An 11668-nucleotide genomic window follows, 5' to 3' on the forward strand; every position below is an offset into this window, starting at 1 on the left:
AAAAAAAAAAAAAAAAAAAAAAAAAAAAAAAAAAAAATTATGGGCCAGGAGGGGTGGCTCATGTCTGTAACCCCAGCACTTTGGGAGGCCAAGGCAGGTGGATCACCTGAGGTCAGAAGTTTGAGACTAGCCTGGCCAACATGCGGAAACTCCGTCTCTGCTAAAAATACAAAACTTAGCCAGACGTGGTGACGCACACCTGTAATCCCAGCTACTCAGGAGGCTGAGGCAGGAGAATCGCTCGAACCAGGGAGGCAGAGGTTGCAGTGAGCTGAGATCGCACCACTGCACTCCAGTCTGGGCGACAGAGTGGGACTCCATCTCAAAAAAAAAAAAAAAGAAAGAAAGAAAGAAAGAAAAAAAAGAAGTGTTTACACCATACTGTAGTCTACTGAGTGTGCAATAGCATTACAGCTATAAAAACAATGTACATACTTTAATTTTATAATACCTTATTGTTAAAAGATGCTAACAATCATTTGAACCTTCAGTGAATCACAATAAAAAAAAATCACCATCCTGGCCAACATGGTGAAACCCTGTTTCTACTAAAAAAAATATATAAAAAACAAGCCGGACGAGGTGGTGGGTGCCTGTAGCTACTTTATATTGGGAGGCTGAGGTAGGAGAATGGCGTAAACCTGGGAGGCGGAGCTTGCAGTGAGCTGAGATCCGGCCACTGAACTCCAGCCTGGGCGACAGAGCGAGACTCCGTCTCCAAAAAAAAAAAAAAAAATCATTGATGAGGTGGGAGGATCGCTTGAAGCCAGGGAGTTTGAGACCAGCCTCTGCAATGAAGTGATATGTCTATCTCTAGAAAAACGTAAAAAAAAAGAAAACTAGCTAGGCACGGTGGCACATGCCTATAGTCCCAGCTACTCAGGGGGCTGAGATGGGAAGATCACTAGAGCCCCAGGAGGTCGAGGCTGCAGTGGGCTATGATTAACGGCACTGCACTCCAGCCTGGGCAACAGAGCAAGACCCTGTCTCTTAAAAAAAAAAAAAAAGGCCGGGCGCGATGGCTCAAGCCTGTAATCCCAGCACTTTGGGAGGCTGAGATGGGCGGATCAGGAGGTCAGGAGATCAAGACCACCCTGGCTAACACGGTGAAACCCCGTCTCTACTAAAAAATATAAAAAACTAGCCAGGCGAGGTGGCGGGCGCCTGTAGTCCCAGCTACTCGGGAGGCTGAGGCAGGAGAATGGCGGGAACCCGGGAGGCAGAGCTTGCAGTGAGCTGAGATCCGGCTACTGCACTCCAGCCTGGGCAACACAGCGAGACTCCGTCTCAAAAAAAAAAAAAAAGAAAAAACATCACTGATCACAGATCACCATAACAGCTATTATAATAATGATGAAAAAGTTTGAAATATTGTGTGAATTACCATGTGGCAGAGACATGAATGGTGCACAGGCTGTTGGAAAAATGGAGGCTACAGGCTTGCTCAACACAGGGTAGTCAGAAACCATCAATTCGTAGAAAACACAGTATCTGTGAAGTTTGATAAGGCAAAGTGAGAAAAAGCAGGTAATGCCTGTCCTGGAGCCTGGATCACCTCTACGATATTTTGCTCTAAATGAGACTGCCCTCAACCCCAATCAACACTGACCTCAATCTGGACTCGAGGCTCCTCCTCCACCACCACTGGTCCTGACATGCTATTTGACCCATCGACCGTCCCCTCTCCAGCCACCAAATTCTACTTCAAACCCAAATGGCAACATTTGATTCCCAGTGGAATGCCCCTAACATTTTATCCCAATCACTGTTGCCCCAGATTGGACTCCAAACATTGTAACCAAGTCTTTTTGTTTGTTTGTTTTCTTGGACGGAGTTTCGCTCTTGTTGGCCAGGCTGGAGTGCAGTGGCGGGATTTGGCTCATTGCAACCTCCACCTCCTGGGTTCAAGCGATTCTCCTGCCTCAGACTTCCCGAGTAGCTGGGATCACAGGCATGTGCCACCATGCCTGGCTAAGTTTGTATTTTTAGTAGGAACGGAGTTTCATCATGTTGGCCAGGTTGGTCTTGAACTCCTGACCTCAGGTGATCCACTCACCTCGGCCTCCCAAAGTGCTGGGATTACAGGAGTGAGACACCACCCCCTGCGGTATAACCAAGTCTTTCACTGGCCCTGAGACCTGGCGGAATCCCTGTTATCTTCCTTCCATGGGAAACACTGTTGCTTCTGCCACCCCCCGAAACACCCAGGGTTTCAGCAGCCCCTGACTTGCTGTCTCCCACACCATGGCTTCTCTCCTCCCGATGTTCTGTTCCTACTGTCCTGCCCCTCCCCACCTCTCTCCCCTACGGGTCACCTGCCTGCTCCAAGCTGCCCTGGCCTGATTGGAAGCCCCAGGGACTGTGTCTCCCTTTCAGGGCTGGGACTCACGGTGCCTGAGGCCCCCTGCCAAGGCAGTTCTGTCTGTGCCCTTCCGGCTGGGAGTGGGAAGCAGGAGGACAACAGGAGGGGAGGAAAAAAGGCCAGGAGGCTGATGGGCTGGTGCCCCGAGTCTCTGAGAAAGGCACTGCCGGGCCATTTGATAGCAACAACTAACATTTAATTAATGTTGGTCATTGATGCAATATGAGGCCATTACCACACTATCATCTCCACTTTACAGGTGGGGAAACTGAGGCCCAGACCCAAGATCTGAACCCAAACAGTTTCCGCTAGTCGTTTTTTTTTTTTTTTTTTTTTTTTGTTGGGGCTTCATTCTTGTTGCCCAGGCTGGAGTGCAGTGGCATGATCTCAACTCACTGCAACCTCCACCTCCCGGGTTCAAGCAATTCTCCTGCCTCAGCCTCCCAAGTAGCTGGGATTACAGGTGCCCGCCACCACGCCTGGCTAAATTTGGTATTTTTAATAAAGATGGGGTTTCACCATGTTGGCCAGGCTGGTCTTGAACTCCTGACCTCAAGTGATCCGTCTGCCTCAGCCTCCCAAAGTGCTCAGATTACAGGGGTGAGCCACCATGCCCAGTAGTTTCCACCAGTCTTGATGCTCTTCTCTGTCACAACACCACACTGCCTTTCACACCTGAACCTTTTTTTTTGAGACAGGGTCTTGCTCTGTTGGCTGAAGTGCAGCAGTGCAATCAAGGCTCACTGCAGCCTCAACTGCCTGGGTTCAAGCAAATCCTGTCACCTCAGGCTCCCGAGTAACTGAGACCACAGGAGTGCCCCACGACACACAGCGAATTTTTAAATATTTTTGTAGAGATGGAGTCTTGCTATGTTGCCCGGGCTAGTCTTCAGCTCCCAGGCTCAAGCCATCCTCCTGCCTGGGTCTCCCAAAGTGCTGGGATTATAGGTGTGAGCTACCACGCTGGGTCATGAACCATTTCTACAAAGCAGCTCATGCTATGGACCAAGTCCTGTGTAAACAGGCAACTCGCCTACACTTGATTCCTGCAGTAGCCCAGTGAGCGACTCCATGTTCCAGGAGAGAAACTGAGCCTTGGAGAGGGAAGATGCTACGTGAAGGTCACACAGTCCATTCACAGGGGCAGAAAGACAATCTCCCCACAGCTGGGCAGTTCCAACCACCACGGCCGGGGCTCTAACCATGCGTCTGCCACTGCCTGCCGTGCCCTCACCCTGGCCTCCAATGTGGTCCGATTATCATCTGCAGTCTCCAGATGGGGACCCCCAGGCTCAGGCAGGGGGAGTCCCTCCCCCAAGGTCACAGGGCAGATGGAGCAGAGTGCTGGGATGCGAACCCCACCCAGCCTGCTGATTCCTCCTGAGTGCTGAGCCAGGCTTCCCCATTGCTCCAGGCTTCCTCCCGGCAGAGACCAGGGAGGCAGGTGGAGATCCTGGAGATAAGGCCTCCGATCCCCACCGAGATAAGGACCTGGAGAAGAACCCCCGTCAGGTGGCACCAGGGCAGCCAGCTGGAGGTGGGATGGCACCACACTGAAGGCAGCATGGCCGAGGGACCCCTGCGAGGGGCAGCTGGGGCAGTGGGTGACAAAGCCCCTGGGGGCCGGGGGTGGGAGCTAAAATTGGCCTGCACCACCAGCTGGCCTGGCTCCCTCTCGCCCGGCTGGCGCCCCAACACCCAGGCCTGTTGCTAGGGAACCTGGGGAGGCTGGCCCCCTGGTGGGGGGCCCTGGAACTTGGGGTGGGGGAGCATGACCCTACGTGGCTGTAGCCATGGTAACCAGGTAACAGGAGAGGGGGCTGCAACCTCCCATTCCAGAGGCAGGCAGGTGACTCCTCATCAGGACTGACAGGCAGGTCTTAGTGACAAGAGTTGGAGGAGAGAAAAGGGGATTAGCCATCCTCAAATCCGCACCATGCACGCATCTTAACAACCCAGGGAACAGCAAGTCGTCATCAGGCGTTCCACTTAACAGACAAGGAAACCAAGGCTCAGAGAGGTGAGGTTACTTGCCCGAGGTCACACAGCTAGGGAGGGACAGGAGCAGGATATGAACCTAAGTTTATCTGAACAATTAAACTAGTACTAATAACCACAACAGCCACGACACATGCCAGGCCCTGTGCACCTTAGTCACGTCACGTCATTGGCTCCTGCAAACATCCCTAACAGCAGAGGGCCATCAGCAACCCGATTTAGAGATAAGGAAACTGAGGCTGCAAGCTGGGAGTGAATCTGCAGCCTCACTCAACAACTAATAACAGCCCTGAGCTGAGAATCCACGGGCCGTCTGACTCATACCCACAGCCACAATAGCAGCTGGCATTTGTGGAGTGCTTCCTAGGTGCCAGGCTTCGCCTGAATCGAGTAAGCCAAGGAGGCACTCAAGCGGTCACCCCTATTTTCCGGGGCAGGAAACTGAGGCTCAGAAAGGGAGAACTGGTTTTCTGAGGACACAAGGCAAACCAGCTGGCCATGCCAGCATTGGAACCCAGGACTGTGGAGCCCCTGGCACCTCACTGTAGATTGTAGTGACCAAGAAACAGAGGTGGTGGGCATTTCATTAGACTCCAGATTGGAGTTCTGGCCCATAGTGATGATAGGGGTGGTCTCTGTGAGGGAGGGATCTGCAACATGAGGAAGGGACAGATATAAATCTCTGATGGTGTGTGTGTGCGGCGGGGGCGGTCTGTCAGAGGTGAGGGAAACAGGGGGAAGGGGAACAGGGACCTGGCAGAAGGATTTGGAGAAAGACACAAAGATCCCAGCTGGGGAGACGTCTAGGACTGGGTGGTGGGCAGGTCTCTGGAAGTGATCAGAGTGATCAGAGACACAGGAGATGGGGAGGGGCCTCCCTGGGACTCTCTGGGAAACAGTGTAGGGGCAGGGGGCGCCTGGGAATGTTGGAAAGTGACAAAGCCATTGGGGCAGTGGAAGTCAGAGGCCAGGAATCCCTGGGTCTTGGGAAGCTCCTAGGAATCAGAGAAGGGGGTTTCTAGGAGCAGTCCTTAGACCCTAGAGAAGGGTCTGGGGGGCCTGGAAGTATGGGGTAGGGGTTTCTTGGGCAAGGAGCAGCACAGACGAACAAAGGCGAAGCCCTGGGGGAGGTCAAGGGGTCTAGAAATTTGGGGAGAAGACTTCCAACAGATTGACCCCAAGGGAAAAGGGCTTGAAGCCAGGGCAAGATGAGGGGCTTGAAGTCAGGGCAAGATGAGAGGTTTCAGGTCCAGGAGTTTTCTGGAAGAAGGATCTGGAGCCAGGCCCTGTAGCTGAGGAAGGCCTCTGAAGCTGAGGAGGGGGCTTCCTTGGGAGGCCAGACCCCCAGCAAGGAAGGGGGAGGTCCTGGGGCAGGAGAAAGGACGGTGGTTTGTGGGGAAGGGGCCTGATTTTGGCCTAGCAGGGGGTCGAGAGGTTGGGGGTTGGGGAAGGGGCTTGCCTGAAGCTGAGAAGTTGATAGAGGGCGGATGAGGCCTGGAGTCAGACTGGTCCAGGGCCTAGAAATACCAGCCTGGGTGAGGTGGGGGCCTGGAAGTTGGAGGCCAAGGCTTCCTGGGAGAGGAAGAGACCAGAAAGGGTCCAGTGGCATCTGGGGGCCCCGGAGCGCTGGGATCTAGGGACAGGGCTGCTTGGAAGATGGGGACCAGGCCTGGGACAGGAGAGACCTTGAAGAAGCCAGAAAAGGGCCGGGGCCCAGGAGAGGTGGAAACCAGCTTCCTGCCAGAGGCTGCCCACAGGCGCCCCGGGTGCGTCCTGGAGGGGCAGAGGACTGGGAATGAGAGGGGGGGGGGCTCCTGGGGAGCCGGCACCCAGCCCCAGATAGGGAAGGCCGGAGCCAGAGGCAGGACTGGGCCAGGCCCTGCTGGGAGAGCCAGGGCCGGGCCTTGGGGGGTCAGGGGCCCTGCAAATCCGGGAGGGGGCGAGGTGTCGGACGCGGACAGCCTGGAGGGGAAAGGGCTTAGCACGCGCGAGGGAAGGGAGGGGCTCCTGGAAGCAGGGGAGGGGGCTTCCTGGAGGGAACAGACCGGAGCGGAAGCGGTCTGCACGGGGACAAGAGAGGGGTCCCCAGAGAGGGGCGCCCCCAGGGGTCGGGCTGGGCTGGAAAAGGTGGGGAGGGCCGAGAGGCCTGGAAGTCCGGGAGGGGTCGAGAGGTGACGAGCTGGGTCGAGCCCAGGAAACGAGGGTAGGGGCTCGCGGGGCGAGGGGCACAGCAGGGTGAAGGGTTTGGCGGCTGGACCCAGCCAGGGCTCCCCAAGGGGCCGGGCCCCACTCACCGTGTCCGAGTTCCGATCGTTGCCCGGGGCCAGCACCGTCCGCGAAGACATCTTCTCCGGGTCCCGGGGGGCAGGGGCGGCCGGGTGGGGGGGGCGGGGGTCCCAGGGTCCCCTCTCTTCCCCTCCCCCCCCGCCGGCCTGGGGACGCGAGCTCAAAAGCTGGGCGCCGAGAACGCCCGGGTCCGCGCCGCGGGAGAGAGGACAGGGCGGGGGAGGGGAAGGGACCCCAAGGGTCCTAGTGGCCCCGTGCAGCGGGGACCCCGGGCACCATGGGGGCGGCGGGCAGGCGGGCGGGCGGGGGCCGCGGAGGGGGCGCGGAGCCGGCCCAGGCGGCGGCGGAGGGAGGCGGTGGAGGGGCTGGGGAGGGAGGAAGGGACGTCAGGGGGAGGGGCGGGCAGGGCGGGGCACCGGGACCCCGCCCCCCGCCGCCGGCCCTTAAAGGCGCAGGCCCGGGCTGGTCCGGGGCGCCGGGGGCGGAGGCGGGCCTGGGCTGGCCGGCGGGGAGCGTGTTCTCGCCCAGGAGGAGAGGCGCGCTAGAGAGGAGAGAAGGGGAGAGAGAGACCGGGGCAGAGCGCCAGAGACGCACAGAGAGAGAGATCAAGAGGCGTAGAGATAAAGAGACACAAAGAGAGAGAGACGAGTTACAAAAGGGTGGAGAGAGAATGAACGGAGGTGAACGGAGAGCCAGAGAACAGAGAGGGAGAGACGCAGGGACACGGACACAGAGAGATCCAGAGACACAGAGGGACAAAGACTAAGAGAGACCCCACACACACACAGGTAGAGACAAAGAGATACAGAGACGCAGAGATCTGTGAAGAGATGGAGATAAAGGGACTGAGCCAGAGAAGCCCCCAGAGGCGCTGCCCACATTGTCCCTCCTCCCGGTCCATTCTCTCCCCAGTTGGCGAGGGGCGGGGGAGGCTCTCCCCTCGGAGGCCTAACGGTGGGGTGGGTCAAGGGGATGGTGTGCGGGGCTTGGCCAATGCTGAGGGCTCAGCGACCTCCCTAGTCAGGCCGCCTCCACCAACCCACATAGCTCCAGACCCCCAGGTTGGGGCTGCAGTATCCTCTCCTCTGCACCCCAGCTGGGGACCATCTCTGTCCACCTGTATGACCCAGGGCAAGTACTTGCCCTTTCTAGGCTTCACTTTCCCAGTTTGTAAAGTGAGAGGAAGAATCCGTGTGTTGCTCACTGGCAGGTGCGAAGGAACCCCGTGCAGGTATTCGCCTGCAGGGCACGGCCACTCCCCATGCGGGCAGACTGAGACCAGAGAGGACAAAGGCCTCTCGGAGGCCACACAGCGCTGTGGGGACCATCCACAAGAAAGACGGGCATTACATAGTCTTGGCCTGGGAGTCACATGGTTCTGGGAAGGGGTCTGTGCCCTGCCTTCATCTATCTGAGGCCCACTTTCCTGACCCTCAGTTTCCCCTTCTAAAACAGCAGTGTGCTGGGTCTGGCTGGAGCAAGCTGATTGTTATGTCTCAGGAATTTTGGAACTGGTTGTTAAACACAGCCATTATTAAAAATTAAATTATGCAAACATACAATTAAATTATATTAAAAGTCCAGGTAATACATACTCATCACGTCCTAATTATCTTACTACATTTGCCATTATCTGTGATCTTGAGGTTACTTATGTCTATTGTAGCTGCACAGTAAAAGTACTATATAATGGGGGGCAAAAATGCCTTGTGACATCACCTTGGTAGCTTGAAATTAGCCATGGTGGGAATATTTACACCATGGAAATTGGCAAATGCTACAAATTAAGGCTCCCCACCCCCACCTGCAGAGAGCTGGGGGTGTTTTGTTTTGCTTCGCTATGTTTTGTTTTTGAGACAGGGTCTCACTGCATCACCCAGGCTAGAGTGCAGTGGTGCGATTATGGCTCACTGCAGCCTGGACATCCCGGGCTCAAGCAATCCTCCCAGCTCAGCCCCACCGAGTCGCTGGGACTACAGGTGTGCATCATCATCACGCCCAGCTAATTTTTTGTAGCCATATTGCCCAGGCTGATGTCCAACTCTCAGGCTCAAGCAATTCTCCCGCTTCGGTCTGAGTGCTGGGATTACCCTGCACTCAGCCAAAAGCTGGTTGTGAAACAGCAGCACAGCACTGCTTCATACTATCAGTAACACAGACTCATGGCAGCTGCCCTTGTGCCAGGCTCTGAGCACTTTCTCCTTTCTGCCACCCCAGGAGGTAGGGAGCATCTTTATCAGTCCCATTTACAGATGAGGAAACAGAGGCCCAAGGAAGGGAGAAACGTCGCACGTTGAAGGTCACACGGCAAATTAGTGGCAGGGCTACGATTTGAATCCCAGTGCTCCCAAGTTCCCAAACTTGGACCCTCTCTCAACCACTGTAGTTTCCTGTCTCCAAATAATAATAGCAGCAACCTCAGGCTGCTACTATTTTTATTTGTCAATTTGTTTATATTTATGTGTTATTTTAATTTGTTACTACTAACAAATCAATGAGAATCTGTGAGTAAAGTGCTTCACAGGGGGCCAGATTCAAAATTCGTATGTGGGAACATTATTATTACTATTTGGCAAATGTGGCCCGAGGAGTCTCAGGGACAGTGGCAGAGAGGGAGGAGTTCCGGGGTAGTGTTCTAGAAGTACTGTGATCCCAGGGACGCTGTAGGGTGAAAGTGGGGTTCTTGGGGGTGGGCTAGAGGGGCTGAGCGCCGCCAACCCCTTCCCTACATTGGCGCTGAGAGCTGCAGTTCTACCATGCACCACACGGGGGCAGCCGATCACCTCCCTACACACGCCCCACACACACCAGGGTCCACCCCTGCCCTCCCTTCCCCAGCAGCCTCCCCACCCGATTTCCCAGATGCGCAGGGACTGAGGCTTACAGAGAGGGAGGCTGCAAAGTGGATGAACCTTGAAAACAGCATGTTTAGCGAGATAAGTCAGATGCAAAAGATCACTTATTGTATGCTTCCATTCATATGAAATATTCAGAATTGGCAAATCCATAGACAGAAAGTAGATTAATGGTTGCCAGGGGTTGCAGGAGGGGGAATGAGAAGTGACCGCTGATGGCTACCAGGTTTCTTTTTGGGGTGATGAGAATGTTCTGGAGTTAGATAGTGGTGACGCTTGCTGCAGCCTTGTGAATATACTAAAATAAAACCTACCGAACTCTGTTTGAAAAGGGCGAATCTTAGGTATGTGAATTGTATTTCAATAAAATAAAATAAAATAAAATAAAATAAATATATATATATATATATATATATTTTTTTTTTTTTTTTGAGACAGAGTCTCGTTCAGTTGCCCAGGCTGGAGTGCAGTGGCGCGTGTTAGCCAGGATGGTCTCAATCTCCTGACCTCGTGATCCGCCTGCCTTGGCCTCCCAAAGTGCTGGGATTTTTAGTAGAGGTGGGGTTTCATCAGGTTGGCCAGGCTGGTCTCAAACTTCTGACCTCAAGTGATCCACCCGCCTTGGCCTCCCAAAGTGCTGGGATTACAAGCATGAGCCACTGCAACCAGCCTAGTTTTATTGAAAAAAAAACATTTTTTTAAAATTTTTGAGACAGTCTCTGTCACCCAGGCTAGAGCACAGTGATGAGATCATGGCTCACTGCAGCCTCCATCTCCCAGGATCAAATGATCCTCCCACTTCAGCTCCCTTAGTGGCTAGGACTACAGCATGCCACCACGCCTGGCTAATTAAAAAAAAAAAAATTGGCCGGGCGCGGTGGCTCAAGCCTGTAATCCCAGCACTTTGGGAGGCCGAGACGGGCGGATCACGAGGTCAGGAGATCGAGACCATCCTGGCTAACACTGTGAAACCCCGTCTCTACTACAAAATACAAAAAACTAGCCGGGTGAGGTGGCGGGCGCCTGTAGTCCCAGCTACTCGGGAGGCTGAGGCAGGAGAATGGCGTAAACCTGGGAGGCGGAGCTTGCAGTGAGCTGAGATCCGGCCACTGCACTCCAGCCTGGGGAACAGAGCGAGACTCCGTCTCAAAAAAATAAATAAATAAATAAATAAATAAATAAATAAATAAATAAATAAATTTGTAGAGATGGGGTCTTGCTATGTTACCAGGCTGGTCTTGATCTCCTGGGCTCAAGCAATCCCCCTGCCTTGGCCTCCCAAAGTGCTGGGATTACAGGCATGAGCCACCACACATGGCCCTAGTCTTTTAAAGTAACCCTGACTCTCATACCCAGCTCCACCCAGCACCAGCTCCAGCCCCAGCCCTCACTTCACTTGGCATCTCCAACTCTAGCCGGAAGTCCATCTCCAAACCCACCTCCAACCCTCAGCTTCAGTCTGTCCCCACCGATGCATTCATTTAAATTCATTTAAATCTTGACTGCTGAGGGCCAGGCACGCAGCTAGGCTTATAAAGATGACCAGGATCAACAAAGTGAGCTTTGCTGAGTTTATCTGCAGGGAATCCAGCTGCATCTGATAATTTCAGATTGTAGAGGGTGCAATAAAGAAATCGACAGGCTGGGCACGGTGGCTCACGCCTCTAATCCCAGCACTTTGGGAAGCCAAGGCAGGAAGACGGCTTGAGGCCAGGAGTTTGAGACCAGCCTGGAGAACCTAGTGAGATCCCTGTCTCTACAAAAAATACAAAAATTAGCTGGGCATGGTGGCGCATGCCTGTAGTCCCAGCTACTCAGGAGGCTGAGGTGGGAGGATTGTCTGAGTCTGAGAGATCCAGGCTGCAGTGAGCTATCATTACGCCACTGCACTCCAGCCTGGGCGACAGAGCGAGACTCTGTCTCAGGAAAAAAAAAAAAAAAAGCAAAATAAATTGACAAAGCAGAGTGACGCCTCTGTGAGACGGGACAGTGGAGAACAGAGGAAGAGACCATGGGGCTGGTACTGGGATGATGCAAAGGAGGGCCCCATGCGCAGACCTGGGTGCAGGAGCTTCTAGACAAAGAGAACCACAGTTTCAAAGCCATGGCCAGTGCCCTCCTCCACAGGTCCCCCTCCCCAGCCCCTGGGCCCAGCAAAACTTCCCTC

General features: G+C 54.4%; 1 protein-coding gene across 2 annotated transcripts in view; it reads right to left on the minus strand.

The window, feature by feature from the left end:
* Positions 1-7030, minus strand: part of MARK4 (microtubule affinity regulating kinase 4) — a 54243-nt gene extending 47213 nt beyond the window's left edge. For both annotated transcript variants that reach the window (XM_023182415.2, XM_026457339.2), the window contains exon 1: positions 6655-7030. In XM_023182415.2, coding sequence (XP_023038183.1) covers positions 6655-6705 — 51 coding nt within the window. In that variant the 5' untranslated portion in view covers positions 6706-7030. The remainder of the gene's footprint in view (positions 1-6654) is intronic.
* Between the last annotated feature and the right edge of the window lie 4638 nt (positions 7031-11668).

The sequence above is a fragment of the Piliocolobus tephrosceles genome, chromosome 21 (assembly GCF_002776525.5).
Source record: "Piliocolobus tephrosceles isolate RC106 chromosome 21, ASM277652v3, whole genome shotgun sequence".
Taxonomy (NCBI): Eukaryota; Metazoa; Chordata; class Mammalia; order Primates; family Cercopithecidae; genus Piliocolobus; species Piliocolobus tephrosceles.